A 16,804-nucleotide genomic window follows, 5' to 3' on the forward strand; every position below is an offset into this window, starting at 1 on the left:
GACAAACAGCCATCTTGTTGATTCAATTGGCCCAAGTAGCGATGGTCAATCCTCCCCTATAGCTGGCCCAATGTGATGGAACATAGCAGGCTGAAATAATTTGTTTATGTTCCTTTGGAACAGACAGTCTTCCAACAAGGTTAAACTTAGCCAGAAACAATTGAGATAATCCCAAAACCTTTGAGCAAACAGTGAGCCAGCCACCGCCTTTCTAGGTCGGAGAGATAAGCCCTGTATCACAGGTTCAAACCCCACAGTATTACACATTATGAAATTGAATGTCGAAACAAGCCCCAGGTTCAAACCCCACAGTATGTGATTGAATTAAATTTTTGTTTCTTATGAATCAATAGAGTGAAGTAAGCTCTGCATTATTTAAAGTGCAGTAAGCAAATTTGAATAGTAATAAATAGACTGTTGATTATTATTTTGAAAATAAATCCTAATAGAATGTGTGGTGATGGATAAGAGTTTCCTGTGTACGATAATCTGAATCTGAAGTATTTTCTTAAACAGAAAAATGCACATTTATCAACCACCAATTGGGTGGATGAGAAATATTATTATAAAATTAAGTGGGCATACCAACATTTAACTTTTGGTATGTTTTCAACACATAAGCAAAATTTACACTTACCGTAAGTACGGGTGAGATGTTTTCAAAAGTATCTATAGATAAGACAATGACCTCGGAGGACAGACAGTCCTGAGTTTGCGTTTGGAGCATGTGAACAATGTTGGCCCTCACTGTTTTATCTAGTGGGGTCTTGCCATCCCCAAAATCACTCAAGTGAACTGCCTGGGGTCTAGCCCGCCCCCCCATGTAAAGCCCTCACCAACAGCACTTTCTGGGGTCACCCTCCGCCCCATTGCACATTGCCACAAGTCCACAAGGTCAATTCATTGCCACTCTGTAAGCTGTGAAGGCAGACTCAAGGAGTCATCTTGTTTACGAGGTCCATTGCAAACAAATTATAAAATAAACAATTGAATATGTACTCACAGAGTATCTCAAAACATTATCTGCCGTATGTACGTACTTGTTGTACTAATAACTTGTAATGAAGTTATTTTGTCTAAAATACAGGCACATTGTGAAATCTAATGTTTATAGTTACAGGTTGTACGTCACAGAAAACCTTCAACACCAGCACAAATCTGTACTTTGAGTACTGTGCTCCCTAGCCTAGTAAAAAAAAAGTGTTTTAAAGTATCATTTTAAGAATAATCAGTTATATGATACTGTGATTATGTTTTAATGAATATGATTAATCAATGTTATGAATGTTTTGCATTTTAGAAAGTTTTCAGTTCCTATTTCAAACAAACCAATATTAAAGTAAACTAGAAATAGAATTTTATTCTAATAAAATAGTTCCCAAAAAGAAATTAAACCACTGCATGGAGATGGGCTATTAAATAGTTTAATAACAACAATAACAACAGCACCAGGAACAAACAAATAAATGAATGAACTAGAGTCATCACATAAGATGAGAAATATTGTTGTTGTTGTGATTACTTTGAAAATATTGTTCCTGTTGTGAATACTTAACATGATTCCCTTTAGAGGAAGGTCCGAAGGACTCGAGCGTTGAATAAAGTGAAATTATACAAGTATATAAGAAGTTTCTTTTACAATAGTGGAAAAGATTTAAGTGTGATTTGGAACACACTGAATATTAAGTTCAATGCATTATAATGATATTAGACTATTTGCATTGAACCACATAGAGTTAACATTAAGGCCCACTCCTATATTATTATAGCCGCAGTGGTGATGTAATTTTGTCATTATATCACTAAAATCTGTTTTTCTCTTCCAATAGATAATGGAGATGCTGTGATATGAGCTGAGACTGCGCTGGACTGCATATTGATCAAAAATTCTGTGTTCTTTCAAGTGTTTAATGTTTCCTATGTTTTCAAAACCCTGCCCCCCCCCCCCGGCCCACAATACAGATACAAGCATTATATTGAATAGTGAACTTAAATTTTGTTATTTATTGTTATAGTTGATGAACATAACAATTGGGTGGATTGTTGGAGAAAAATATAAGTTCCATGCCATTTCCTAATCAATATTTCCTAATCAATAAGCTATAAGCTATAATTGCATACACATTATGACATGACTGCTCTGACCCATAGCACACTGACTTCTCCCCCAGCCCCATAGAGAGGACTTCTCCTTTTGCTTGCTGAGACCTTGTCCAGTGCATCGTGTACCATAACAATTGATACAGACAGGAGCCTGCACGGCACACACCCCCCCCTCTCTCTGCCTTTTCCTCCTCTGCCTATAAATCTATGTTACACTGTCGGCCATATTGCTGAATATTTGACTCTGTATGACATATCAGAATTGTGTACATTGAGGTTCAGCCCTCTGTCAATATACATGTATTGCAGAGAATGTAAGCTATTAAATATACTTTTGTGTTAAACAGTCCTGGACTCAAGGCTCAATTCATTTGGTATTAGATAAGCTGTGATATACATTACATATACATTTTAGCGGAAAGAATATATTTTATTCTCTATCAGTCGCCGACAGCGAAGGCAAGCCCGTGGACACATCGAAACCAGTGTGTAAAAGGTGCTTCAACGCGACCCAAGCGAAAGGCTCAAACACATCGAACCTAGCTAAACATCTTGCCGACAGGCATCCCGACCTGGTCAAAGAGTTTAAAGACCGACAGGTTAGCGAACGTGAACGATAAACATACATGCCCTCAAATAAGTCCAACGAGTATTGTGTGACAAGCGAACTTGTTTCACTGAAAAAGTTTGCTTGTCACAATAGCCTACTCGTTTACAGTGAAACACGAGGCAATGTGCTGGAGCACAGATCTCTGCCAAGGAGCAAGTCATGACATGTAACGTTTAGGGGAGGGGACATCAGATGACTGCATACCATGTAAAATATTTAATAACACTATGACCCTCAATGCCAGTGTTATTAAAGCTTTTACATGGTAAGCAGTCATCTGATGTCACCTATCCTAATATTTACAATAATCCCAATTATTAATGATATACAAATTCATTGTAAAAAACACCTAGCCTACATGTATGGGGGGGGGGGATACACCACATAATAAACCTACATTTCAATAGCCTACATTTATGTGTGAAAATAATATATATTACTAGATTAACCATAAATCAGGCACTTAGGAGCTGCAAGTACAGAGTACTTTTTTTGATAAAACAAATAGCTATAATAGTGTAGCAGCTGTGTGAAAATATATTTTATTTATATTATTTATAAGTTTAAATGGTTCACATTCCTTTAAAATATGTTTACAGGAGAGATTATGTTAATTTTACACTAGATAATAAAAGTTCTAGCATGTTCAGCGCCACACGTGGTGGCAGTACTACCAGCATGTAGTAAAATGACTACATGGCTGTGCATTACCTTGTTAAATCAATAAAATAAGTTTTAAGTTCCATGTTTTGTCCCCTCTATTTATTCCAATACTTTTCCTGATGTTTTAGTTTTTTGCTGTGGTATCGTTTCAGTATCGGTATCGAGATACTTAGGCGGGTATCGGTATCGAACTCATAATTTTGGTATCGTGACATCCCTAATGTGTTTAATGATTGTATTCTCATACTTTGTAAATGATAGATGCACCATTTATAAATACGTATTATATCAATTACAAACCATTTACTTAGGAGTTGTTAATGTTTCATAAGATCATTTAGAACGTGTAAGTAAATGATTAAACAACTATTTATATGTATGTACATTTATGTGTACATTTGTGCATATGATTTGGACATGGATAGTGAGTGTTAATAGATGGTTTATAAACACTTATTGATACTCAAACTCATGATTAATTAAGGTAGTTACTAGTCATTAGTTAAGTATTTCATGTGAGCTCATCTAAAGTGAGAACTATCTATGCCTTATAAAGCATGTAATAAATGAGATAGAAGGTTTGGGCTGGCCTTGACCAATGGAGGCAGATGTCTGAATGCCCAAACGGCCAGGGGGGTGATTCTGAGAGATGTGTTTCACTCAGGGTTTTGTGTCTCTAAGAGGGTCAGAATTGCATGATGGGGAGAACATGCAAATTAAGCCTCCCAGAGCCTTTTAACACTTTGAGTGCCACGGCCCTTGGGCAAAAGGTGCTGTACTGTGCCACATAGGCCGCAATGCATTTTAATATAGCCATATCATTTTTTGTGTTCCTCTTATATGGACAACCAATAGCCTCAATGAAACTTTGAACCCTTCTGTTTCATTTAAAAAAAAACTGTGTTTATAAACCGTTCCATTTTGGAAATACACCCCTCTGAAAAAGAGTGTTTTCGACCGAAAAGAGCATGCTGAAATTAGTTTTTGAGATAATCACCTCTTTATGTTAGAAAGGCGACAGAATGAATTCTGCTTTGAGTTCGAGCCTGCTGCTTGCTGCCTGGGTGTGTGTGTGTCAATGGTTGTATGCTGTTAGTGCCCTGCGTGCCCACCCCCTTCCTCCCCCTCCTCCGTGGTGGGAGGAGTCGAGTGTCTCTGCTCTGCGGTTTGCTCTGTTTGCTCTGAACTGAAAAGTCCGCTGCCTGCATCCCCCGCTCCTTCACAGCGTGTCCTCGGCTCCCAGCCGAGAACAATGTAACCCCTCAGAAAGACGCCGCTGTCGCCGTGTCGGCAACTAAATCATATGGATGGACCATAGCAGCGGACATGGATGGGGCTCAACCGTGGCAGCAGATGACTGCTTTTCACAGGCACAGCCAAGTAACGTTATGCTTCAAGCATATCAATGGCGATTTCCGTCTCCTCATGACTTCTTCTCTCTTTTCTCCTGGCCTCTGTCTAATCGGGAGGGCACTGTCGCCACCTAAGGCCACGTTCACACACACGCCTAGAGCGACGCTTAAAGCAACGCCTAAAATTTAGGCGTCCTTGTTAACAGACGAGAGCGTTCACACATACCGCTGCCACGCTGTGCTGAAGCCACGCTCGCGCTGTGCCTACGCTGCGCTGCATTTATCGTTTAGGAGTCTGTTCTATTTTTCAGCTCTAGGCGCGCTGAACTGTCAAGCTGGCTGTTGTTTCTGGTGGACTTGGGCCATATTTTCTACCGAGTTTGCCCAAAAGGGAGGGTGGAGCACGAGTGCATAGTAGGAGAGCTGTCCTTCATGTGTTCCTCTATTAACGTCTTTTCTGTCAGATGTATATATACCCCCCCTGTCTCAATGCATGTATCACTCATGGTGTTGATGACTCATAGTCACATGATTACCCGAGGGAAAATAACAATTACAGCGGGCCAAGAAATAGACAGACATCCTCACTTGCACATTACAATAAAAAAGAGGACTCACCCATGCTATAAATCAGATCTGAAAAGTGTAAAAAAAACGCTGCTCATGTGTTCAGCGTAGCGCAGAGCGTGGCGTCCTGTGTGAACGAAAATAGGCGCCAGGCGTGCATGAAGCAATGCCTATATGCGTAGGCATAGGCGTAGGCATAGGCGTAGGCGTGTGTGTGAACCGGCCGTAAGGGTTCTGTAAAATAGGTTAGACACATTCAACAGCTCCCATATTGTAAGAGGCGATGTAAGAGGCTTAGATCGACATTCCCCCGTCAAAATATGAATTTGGAGTTATTGACGCCATTTGGCGTCGCTGGCAGTCTACGGTAAATTTCTCTTGACGCCATATGGCGTCACTGGCACTCAATGTGTTAAACAGCCAATAGGAGGATTTTCTTGAATAACTCTGGAACAGACGCTCGGATCTTTCTGAAATTGTCATCGCTTATCCAGGAAGTGAGCATGGGCTTTACAACGAAACCGTCCATGAGTCTCTACGACCTCGGGAAGTGGGTGAAATTGACATTTTTGTGTATTTTTATAGGTTTTTAAATGTCAAAGGTGTAATAATTATTTATCCCTAAACAGTAGATGGGTTGGGTTACCCCCCTAAGGCTTTTCAGATGGGGCGGTTCACTTGGGATCAATTGACCTATCGCTAAGCCACGCCCCGAACGCAGACGAGCCAATCACAGCGCGTGCAGCTCTACAATACACTCGGACATTCTCATCTTAGAGCTCCATAGAGAAGCACTAGAAAACGCGAGTTTCCTCTGGTTTTATACATTTATAAGTTGAAAAAATGGTCAAATGATGTGCATGGGGGTAAATGCAACATTACGAGGAGTTAAATCTGCGATCGTGGTGAGTGACAGCAAGTTGACGAGTCTTCTCCCTCATTTGGCTTCCATGATCCAAAAGGTATCATAAAATCATCATGGTATTCAGAAAGTCGGCAAAATAAAATGCTGAATTATGCGAGTTTCCAGTCATTACGTTATGCGCATGAGTTGGTGAAGAGATAGAGAGGGGAGGAGGCAGGCCAGCGAGACTAGTGAAGAGGAGGCACATTGATTGATGTGATTATAACATCGCCAGACACCAGTCAAACGCTAAAACATTGGAATGAATCCCGTTCTCCAAATAAATGTGAGGTAGTCTAAAGAGAAAAGCTCCAGGAGGAAAACATGATGTTAAAAGCTGTAAGCTATGCCTCTGCTGATCTGCTACACCACCACCCATGCGTGCGTGCTGTTGTCTCGCTATGAAAAACATCTACATTATTTAACGTTTCTTGATTATACAGAGGTACATGAAATAGATTACCAGGCGCAACTCTTCAATTTGGCATATAGGCTATATAATCCATGGAGAGGTTACTCTTGAGCCGTTTTCACACATGCGCTTTATACCGGGAAATGACCAGAAAGCGGTGTAATAATGCCTTCATGTGTGAAAGTTGTTTTCCGGTATAAGCGCGACCCCGTCATCGCGGACATTTCACCACTTTGGAGATTGTCATAAGAGCGGTATGTCTGCTTCATGTGTGGGCGTGCCGATTCACCCCCCAATCTGCTCGCTCTCTGGCCAGTCCTTCAGTCCTCCGCAGCAGCCCGACACACAGGACAGACACAGTGAAAATGGCAGCGGCTTGTTCTAGTCTGAAGCTGCCCAACGCTTGTAGAGAAAGCAGATGCACGAAGCGAAATGTGGAAGTATTGTGCTTACGTTGCCGACAGCGAAGGCAAGCCCGGACACATCAAACGAAGCCAGTCTGTAAAAAGTGCTTCAACGCGACGCAGGTGAACGGATAAACATCGAACCAGCCAGGCTATTTCTCTCAGACAGGGATCCCAACTTCTTCAAAGATTTCAGTTCAAAGACTGGTTAGCGAATGTGAAGGATACAACATACATGCCCTCTTAAGTCAAACGAGTGTGATTTAAGGCTGTTTCACACAGATGCGGTGCAAATGCAGAGGCGGAATGTGGTACCAAATTCCGTGCGAATTTTCTGCATTGCAACCTATACACACAGGTCCGGTGCAAATTATTCGCAGTCCCACATTCATTTTCGGCAGTGGAAAAACAGTGTTCAGTGTAGAGACCGACCGATATGGTTTTTTCAAACCGATACCGATAACGATACTAGAGGCAGGAAAATCACCGATAGCCGATAAGGAAACCGATATAGTGAATTTTTGAGCTGGAATGAAAATAGACCTATTTCTATGTGGATTGTGTACAGCTTTTGCACCGATATGAGCATATGACTATGCAAACTGGTACAGTAAGTTACAGTAAATGTAACATTATTAATACATTACATTCTCCTATATTCTCTACTCGAGGCTATCATATTTTAATTAAATTCCAATGAGAAACGTTATTTCATTTATTATCAAAAACATGGCATGTTGTTTACCAAAACTTCGCTGTTTATATAATGAAACAGTCATAAGCCGATTCAAAACTGCCAGTCCACAGTCAAGATATAACTATCGTCAGCACTGCAGTCAAGAATATAATACACTAACCATGGTGGTTTAATTTGCACTGCAAGACAACCAAAATTGTAGTACATTTACAGTAATAGGCTAATACTAACATTAAACTACAGCTATACAATACTAACAGAGAGAGAGTGAGTGAGGGTACTGTTGCACCTGGGAGGCAGCAAGGGGTTAATTTTTTTCAGTTGAGAGAGAGAGAGAGAGAGAGAGAGAGTGAGAGAGAGAGAGAAGGGGGGGAGAGAGGACCATCAAGCCACAGCGTGCATGAAAGTGAAGCAAAGTCAATACAGCTGAAAACCTACGTAAAGTTACCAGAAGGAGAAAGACTCCGTAGGTGAAGTACACAGGACAAAACAGGACAACAGATACATGTACACTAGTACTAGTTAACTGCTTGACCACTCGTGAGGGCGCAACTGCAAGAATGTAGGAGCACATGTAGGAGAGCGGAGGAGAGTTTGAGAGACGCGCTGTGTGGCTGATTCGTGTGTCACGGTGTTTACGCAGCACACACGTAACTGCTGTGTGTGTGTGTGTGTGTGTGTGTGAGAGAGAGGAGCGCTCAGCCCCCACCTCTGTGAAATTCAGACAGCAGCAGGCAGATAGAGGAGAGGAGAGGAGAAGCCGCAGCAACACCAAAGTGCGACGGTGAAAACATTACTCGCCACGTGGCGGACAGACCCCTGATCACCACTGCCAAAGCTAAAATATAATTTCTAATTTCGGGCCCTGTTCACATTCGCTAACCAGTCTTTGAACTATAATATTTGAAGAAGTTGGGATCCGTGTCTGAGAGAAATAGCCTGGCTGGTTCGATGTTTATCCGTTTTTACAGACTGGCTTCGTTTGATGTGTCCAGGGGCTTGCCTTCGCTGTCGGCAACGTAAGCAAAATACTTCCACATTTCACTTCGTGCATCTGCTTTCCCTACAAGCGTTGGGCGGCTTCAGACTCTCAGAACAAACCGCTGCCATTTTCACTGTGTCTGTCCCTGTGTGTCGGGCTGCTGCTGCGGGCTGAAGCGGAGTGGCCAGAGAGCAGAGAGGGGGAAATCAGCACGCCTGTTGCACGCACTGCTGTCTGTGTTCGGGCTTGTTTTTGGAGAAGAGAAGAGGGGGAAGGGAGAGGGGAGGGGGGCTGGGGAAACAAATGAAGGCAGCTGCCCTGTGACCTCGTGGCGCACTCTGCTGGACAAAGTAAGCATTAACCTTGAAAAAAGCTAATTTTGAAGGTATATGTACATTTCCCCCATATCGGTCCTATCGGTGACATTAAAGCCGTTACCGATAAGATATTAAACGCGCATATGACGTCATATCGGCTGCCGATAATCGGTGTACCGATTATCGGTCGGTCTCTAGTTCAGTGTAACCAGTAGTTAGTGTCCCTCCCGGGCTCCCGTCTAGTAGGACAGCACCGCCTACCCGCAAGCTAGCTACTAGTCGGCTAACGTCAGACAGACACAGCAGCGAGACGAGCCATGAAAAGAAACTGGAGGCAGTGAAATTTCCGTCAGCTGAAAAAACAATGAGAAGAGAAAATGGAGGCAGTAGCATCGCCGCGGACCCCAAATTTGATGCTAAAATGCTAGTTAGCACTTGGATACAAGTGGCTAATGTTAGCTTCATCCATTTACAACAGTGGTTTACAACGTTAGCAAGTAGGAATTTGTTACATAACAGCTGCATTACCATCTTCAGTGGATCCCAGCTGCTGGGCGATCTGAAGATCTATTGTCCTTGATTTCGGTGTTGATCGGTATGTTTGTCATATAAAATTGGATGTTGAGAAACCAAATTGATGAGCCGGGTTTGGCAAGAGTAGTGGAGGTATGACATCAGCTGTAAACAAAGGATTTCATTGGTCAAACGTATTTTCCGCAGGCGTTTCCGTGCAGACGTCAATGTCCATCCGGAAAAATAAAATGCCACACGAATGTTCGGCTGCGGTGTGCAAGCTTCAATTACAACTAATAACAAAAAAGAAATTGCGAATGTCCGTGCCGATTATTCGCACGGAGATCCGCACCGGTGTGAAACGGCCTTTATTGTGTGACAAGCAAACTTATTTCACCATCGGTGTTTTGCCCCCCCCCCAAAGTCAGGACCATTCCCCATCCAAGTGCACACGTCACTCCCCACCCGCTCTGCAGTGCCCCCCCCCCCTGACCCCCCTCAAATACAGGTACTTTAGCTGCTATTTTCACACATGTTTGTTTGTTTGTTTATTTATTTAAGAAAAGGGACAATGCACATGAATTAACATGAGCATGTGAGTCCATCATGTAAATGTGCCAGATTTAGCCATACAGGCTAATTTTCATCTGCAGTCCCATCATGTGATCCCTCAGGTGAAATTCCGGGAAATAGCCAGTCTTGATTTACAGGTAATTTCCCTGTCTATGTGTGAAAACAGCTTAAGTGTATGTCAATTCTGGATGTGAGTCGTCTGTTATCCGCGCCTGCTGTCTTCCTCTGTTAAAACGTTTGATTAAAGATTCGCTAAAGCCGTTTCCAGGCATGCATCGCATTTCTTTTTATAAATGGTGAATCTATCATTTACAAAGTATGAGAATGCAATCATTAAACACATTACAGATTAGGTTATTAATCGGGAATCAAACCTTTATAACTGTGTTTATGACTTACTTACTATTGCTTAGTAATGTATGAATAATGCTTTATAAATTTTGAGTTCATGGTGAATTAAGTATTTACTAATGCGTTATTCTTATTAATGCTTTATAGTGTATAGTAATTATAAGGTGTCACTCCTAACGTTGCTTACTATTTGTTTAAGTATTCAAAATGACGAGATCAAAGCATGGATGATCTTCTCTCAGTCCTCCAGGTTCAGAGCTGTGTATGAATGTTGGTCAAGACAAAACACATTCTGGAAAATCCTAACTTTATTTTCAGTGAAAATGACAAAATGTTCTGGAGTCCTGATGTCAAACTTGCAGAGTCTCCCTTTGCAGATTGAGGAATACTGACCTGAGAGTTTTGAGAGCAGGGACCTTATTTTGGAGAAATCAACGTGTGGAAAGCTGTGAATGGATCTTACCTGAGAGTCTCCAGTCTGCAGTGTGGACTCTCCAGTCCATCAGAGACCACCTTCATCCCTGAATCGTGCAGCTCGTTGTTACTTAGGTCCAGCTCTCTCAGACTGCAGGACTGGGAGCTGAGAACTGAGGCCAGAGCTTCACAGCTTCTCTCTGACAGCTGACAGCCACTCAGTCTGCATGAGAATTAGAGATGGAGACAAACAACTTTAAAAGGTTTTCCATTTAGTATTCGCGTCACATTTTGATAAAGCGCTTTTTGTTTTTGCCAGTATAGGTGGTCCTATGCCGAATAGCACAAAATTAGTAGGGCTGACCCAAAAAATCAACGCTTCAAAGCTAGAATCATTGCCATGGTAATCAACGCTCAAATCAGCAATCGATGCTTTGTTGTTATTGTTTTTTTCCCCTCCTCTCCTCTCTCTTTCTCTCTCCATAATATCTAACGTGGAGTGTAGCTTTGTGAGACAGTCTCTAGTTTCCTGGCTGGGCGGGTCATTCAGGCCAACACTGTTTTTAACACGGGGAACTCACACCGGCACGCGCCGTGAGGACAAACAAATGCACCCAACAGCCAGTAGCCACACCTGACGTTGAGCTGTGGTCTGCAGAGCTACACTTCTTTTCTAACCCAGTGTGAGTAACGTTACAAGTGTTCAAGTGAATTCAAGTCCTTTCATTTGTTTATAATGTTATGAATTAGCAGCAATCACAGATACTAACGTGAATCTGTTGGATCTGTCTATCACATGGATTTGTTATTACTGACTGGTAGTGAAACTGAAGTTGGCTCCGTCTATCACATGCATGTACATACACGTCACATTAGGATTATCAACACGTGGAACGTGTTTGTTAGTATAACGTTAAATTCACAACATTTCATGCCGAGAACACGCACAACACTACTGGAGTTTTTATTTTGAGCAGTTGAGGAGCAGATGAGCGTTTTGTCAGGAGAAGCCTGGAAGGAATGGTGCTGAGCTGAGAGTGCTTTCAACTCTGTGAGTAGCCTACAACATGTTTGTTTGTTCCCCAGTGGGATCGCCACAGCCGAGAACACGCACAACACTACTGGACTTTTTATGCCTCCGCCGGCGATAGCCAGGAATGCCTTGACGGAGTTTCATCAAATTTGCCTCAAACATTAACTTGGACTCAAGGATGAACCGATTAGATTTTGATGGTTAAAGGTCAAAGTTCAAGGTCACTGTGACCTCACACACCCAATTTCCAAGCTCTTTAACGCAACATCTCAGGAGCGCCTTGACGGGATTTCTTCCAATTTGCCTCCAATGGCGATTTGACTTAAGAATGAACTAATGGCGGAGGCATAAAACTGCGGTGCGGTCGTTCTAGTTATTTTTGTGTGCCCCCCCCCCCCCCAAAAAAAAAGAAAAATAAGGAAAAAATAAATAAATAAACCAGAGTAGAAACTTTGATTATGATCGATTTTAGTCATCTGTTGTTTGCCTAACATTATGTAATGATTGGTGGTTGTGATTGTGAACGTTCACATCACTATGATCACATTTTAATACAGTTAATATATCCAGTTTAATTGTCACCTACAAGCTTTATTGGATGTGTGAAAGTTGTTTTCCGGTATAAGCGCGACCCCGTCATCGCGGACATTTCACCACTTCGGAGATTGTCATAAGAGCGGTATGTGTGCTTCATGTGTGGGCGTGCCAATTTCCCCCCCCCCTCCCCTCTCTGCTCGCTCTCTGGCCAGTCCTTCAGTCCTCCGCAGCAGCTCGACACACAGGACAGACACAGCGAAAATGGCAGCAGCTTGTTCTAGTCTGAAGCCGCCGAACGCTTGTTGAGAAAGCAAATGCATGAAGCGAAATGTGGAAGTATTTTGCTTACGTTGCCGACAGCGAAGGCAAGCCCCTGGACACATCAAATGAAGCCAGTCTGTAAAAAGTGCTTCAACGCGACGCAGGTGGAGGGATAAACATTGAACCAGCCAGGCTATTTCTCTCAGACAGGGATCCCAACTTCTTCAAAGATTTCAGTTCAAAGACTGGTTAGCGAATGTGAAGGATACAACATACATGCCCTCTTAAGTCAAACAAGTGTGATTTAAGGCCGTTTCACACAGATGCGGTGCGAATGCAGAGGCGGAATGTGGTACGAAATTCCGTGCAAATTTTCCGCATTGCAACCTATACACACAGGTCCGGTGCGAATTATTCACAGTCCCACATTCATTTTCCGCAGCGGAAAAACAGTGTTCAGTGTAACCAGTAGTTAGTGTCCCTCCCGGGCTCCCGTCTAGTAGGACAGCACCGCCTACCCGCAAGCTAGCTACTAGTTGGCTAACGTCAGACAGACAGACACAGCAGCGAGACAAGCCATGAAAAGAAACTGGAGGCAGTGAAATTTCCGTCAGCTAAAAAAACAATGAGAAGAGAAAATGGAGGCAGTAGCATCGCCGCGGACCCTAAATGTGATGCTAAACTGCTAGTTAGCACTTGGATACAAGTGGCTAATGTTAGCTTCATCCATTTACAACAGTGGTTTACAACGTTCGGAAGTAGGAATTTGTTACATAACAGCTGCATTACCATCTTCAGTGGATCCCAGCTCCTGGGCGATCTGAAGATCTATTGTCCTTGATTTCGGTGTTGATCATTATGTTTGTCATATAAAATTGGATGTTGAGAAACCAAATTGATGAGCCGCGTTTGGCAAGAGTAGTGGAGGTATGACATCAGCTGTAAACAAAGGATTTCATTGGTCCATCCGGAAAAATAAAATGCCACACGAATGTTCGGCTGCGGTGTGCAAGCTTCAATTACAACTAATTTAAAAAAAAAAATTGCGAATGTCCGTGCCGATTATTCGCACGGAGATCCGCACCGGTGTGAAACGGCCTTTATTGTGTGACAAGCAAAGTTATTTCACCATCGGAGTTTTGCCCCCGCCCCCCAAAATAAGGACGATTCCCCATCCATCCAAGTGCACACGTCACTCCCCATCCGCTCTGCAGTGCCCCCCCCCCGACCCCCCTCAAATACAGGGACTTTAGCTGCTATTTTCACACATGTGATCCCTCAGGTGTGAAGGGAAATTCCGGGAAATAGCCAGTCTTGATTTACAGGTACCTGAGAGTCTCCAGTCTGCAGTGTGGACTCTGCAGTCCATCAGAGACCAGCTTCACCCCGGAATCGTGCAGCTTGTTGTTACTCAGGTCGAGCTCTCTCAGACTGCAGGACTGGGAGCTGAGAAGTGAGGCCAGAGCTTCACAGCTTCTCTCTGACAGCTGACAGCCACTCAGTCTGCATGAGAATTAGTGATGGAGACAAACAACGTTAAAATATTTTCCATTTAGTACTCGCGTCACATTTTGATAAATCGCTTTTTGTTTTTGCCAGTATAGGTGGTGCTATGCCGAATAGCACAAAATTAGTAGGGCTGACCCCAAAAAATTGACGCTTCAAAGCTAGAATCATTGCCATGGTAATCGACGCTCAAATCAGCAATCGACGCTTTGTTGTTATGAATGAATGAATGAATGAATGAAAGTTTTATTTACGTGTCAGGACAAATTACATGACCCATCCCACATGGGATTATCAGACACATCAACATACAGTTATTACCATATCGATTCCGGTGCATAAACAATACAAAACCATACAAACACACACACAGCACACACGGCATGAACATGTTATTGTTTTTTTCCCTCCTCTCCTCTCTCTTTCTCTCTCCATAATATCTAACGTGGAGTGTAGCTTTGTGAGACAGTCTCTAGTTTCCTGGCTGGGCGGGTCATTCAGGCCAACACTGTTTTTAACACGGGGAACTCACACCAGCACGCGCCGTGAGAACAAACAAATGCACCCAACAGCCAGCCAGTAGTCACACCTGTGCCCTGTACTACGAAGCTAGTTTAATGCCTTATCCGAGTAAGTTTGAGTTTAAACCTGGTTTAGCCGTACTACAAAGCAAGTTAACTTTCAATCACCATGGCAACTGACGCTGCAAAGCTAACCTGGTCGCGACCAGGTTAGCTTCAGAGGATAAGATCAAAATCCATGACAGACCCATATAATCGGCTCTCTGGAGTCACTCACCGTTCATATAAGATCGCCATATGAAAAATAGATTGCAGTCAACTGAGAATATAACAAGAAAAACATTTGTGGCTCTGTAGGCTACATAATTAAATTAAGCCTACTTACCACTTTATGTCTTAACAGCTCAACGATGCGTGGAGAAATATGATCACTATTAATCACCGCGGCGCATTTAATGAATGGACCCTCAAATGGAGTGAGGGTGATATTCTCCTACATGCCAGAAAAGCCTATACATATAATATAGATATGGGATAAATATGGATAGCCCCAATACTAAATATGCAGGCTATTCTTGCATCTTTCAGCTGGAACTGTGTCCTGTAGGCTGTATGCCAATATATGAGCAAAAATAGGCTAGTTTTTATCAATGATAACTATGCCCGCATCGTCTCAATTCAGTTCAGCAGTTTTCTCTTTTATAGTAGGCTATTAGGCTTTATAATAGGCTATTTTATATATGAATTATTCGATCAGTGCAACCACACACATGAGTGATAGAGATCATTATTCATTGAGCATGCGTTTCTAAATCTATGGTCTAAATAGGCTTACAGATTGTGGAAATGTATAGACTGAGATTACACATTTACATTTGTTGCTGCTGCCTGTATCAATCGCTGATCAAAGTAAATCAAATGACTGATGTGAATACAAGCTGCTGCTTTAGACAGCCCTTCAGCAGACTATCCAACGCGGATTTTCATTCTGACATTAAATCGCGGATACATTAAATATCCGCTAAAACTCTGATCATGCACTGCACTTCATTGAACGAGGAAATGGGTGTGGAAATGGGTGTGGGCTTGGATAAACTCAGCTGTTCATAATGTGATTAGCTAGCGCACCTCTTTCGCGTGGACGCGCGCCTGTGCACGAGCGAAAAACGTGCGCGTGCACAGGCAGATCCCAGGTCCACTTACCTAGTAAAAAACCAGCGTCGTAGTATCAGTTAACTAGATAGCTTTGATCCTGTTCAGTCAAACCAGATCAAAGGGACTTATCGCGGATCTGTTAAACTAGTTTCGTAGTACAGGGCTCTGACGTTGAGCTGTGGTCTGCAGAGCTGTTGTAAACATGAATCTTCGTACACTTCTTTTCTAACACAGTGTGAGTAACGTTGCAAGTGTTCAAGTGAATTCAAGTCCTTTAATTTGTTTATAATGTTATGAATTAGCAGCAGTCACAGATACTAACGTGAACTAACGTGTTGGATCTGTCTATCACATGGATTTGTTATTACTGACTGGTACTGAAACTGAAGTTGGCTCCGTCTATCACATGGTTACATACAGCCAGAGCGCACGTCACATTAGGATTATCAACACGTGGAACGTGTTGTTATTATGACGTTAAATTCACAACATTTCATGGCAAACTGGACTTTTTATTTTTGTGTGAATCCCCATCCCCCCCCCCCCCAAAAAAAAGAAAGAAAAAAGAAAAAAATACCGGCGTAGAATCTTTGATTATGATCGATTTTATCTCCGCGAAGCGTCAACGCTCTAATAGCTTTTGCACACCAAGTCCGTGTTTTCATCCGAAATTGACGCACGGAAAAAAAAAAGAATACGACCTAATTTGTGTCAATCATCATTGATACACCAAGTCCGACAATTACGTCCGTCATTTAATTTTTCGGACGAGGTTCGATTTTCTGCGTTTTTCGCATCAGTCAATAGATTTTTGCGAGCTGGGAGCCGGGACCCGTCTGTGTTTTCAGATGACGGATTAAAAAACACGCATACGAAAACAATCGGACTGTGCGTGCATAGACCTTAACTATGGTATTTGGGACAGCCCT

The 16,804-nt window shown here is 42.5% G+C and overlaps 1 protein-coding gene across 1 annotated transcript in view; it reads right to left on the reverse strand.

Moving 5' to 3' along the window:
- The window catches only part of LOC310789201 (uncharacterized protein), a 73,244-nt gene that overhangs the window by 25,935 nt on the left and 30,505 nt on the right, over positions 1-16,804 (reverse strand). The window contains exons 6-7 of the mRNA XM_083650788.1: positions 14,023-14,196; positions 10,912-11,085 (exon numbers count right to left, since the gene is read on the reverse strand). Of these exons, the coding sequence (XP_083506914.1) occupies positions 10,912-11,085; positions 14,023-14,196 (348 nt within the window). The remainder of the gene's footprint in view (positions 1-10,911; positions 11,086-14,022; positions 14,197-16,804) is intronic.

Source organism: Poromitra crassiceps (genome assembly GCF_964638095.1).
Source record: "Poromitra crassiceps genome assembly, chromosome: 14".
Taxonomy (NCBI): Eukaryota; Metazoa; Chordata; class Actinopteri; order Beryciformes; family Melamphaidae; genus Poromitra; species Poromitra crassiceps.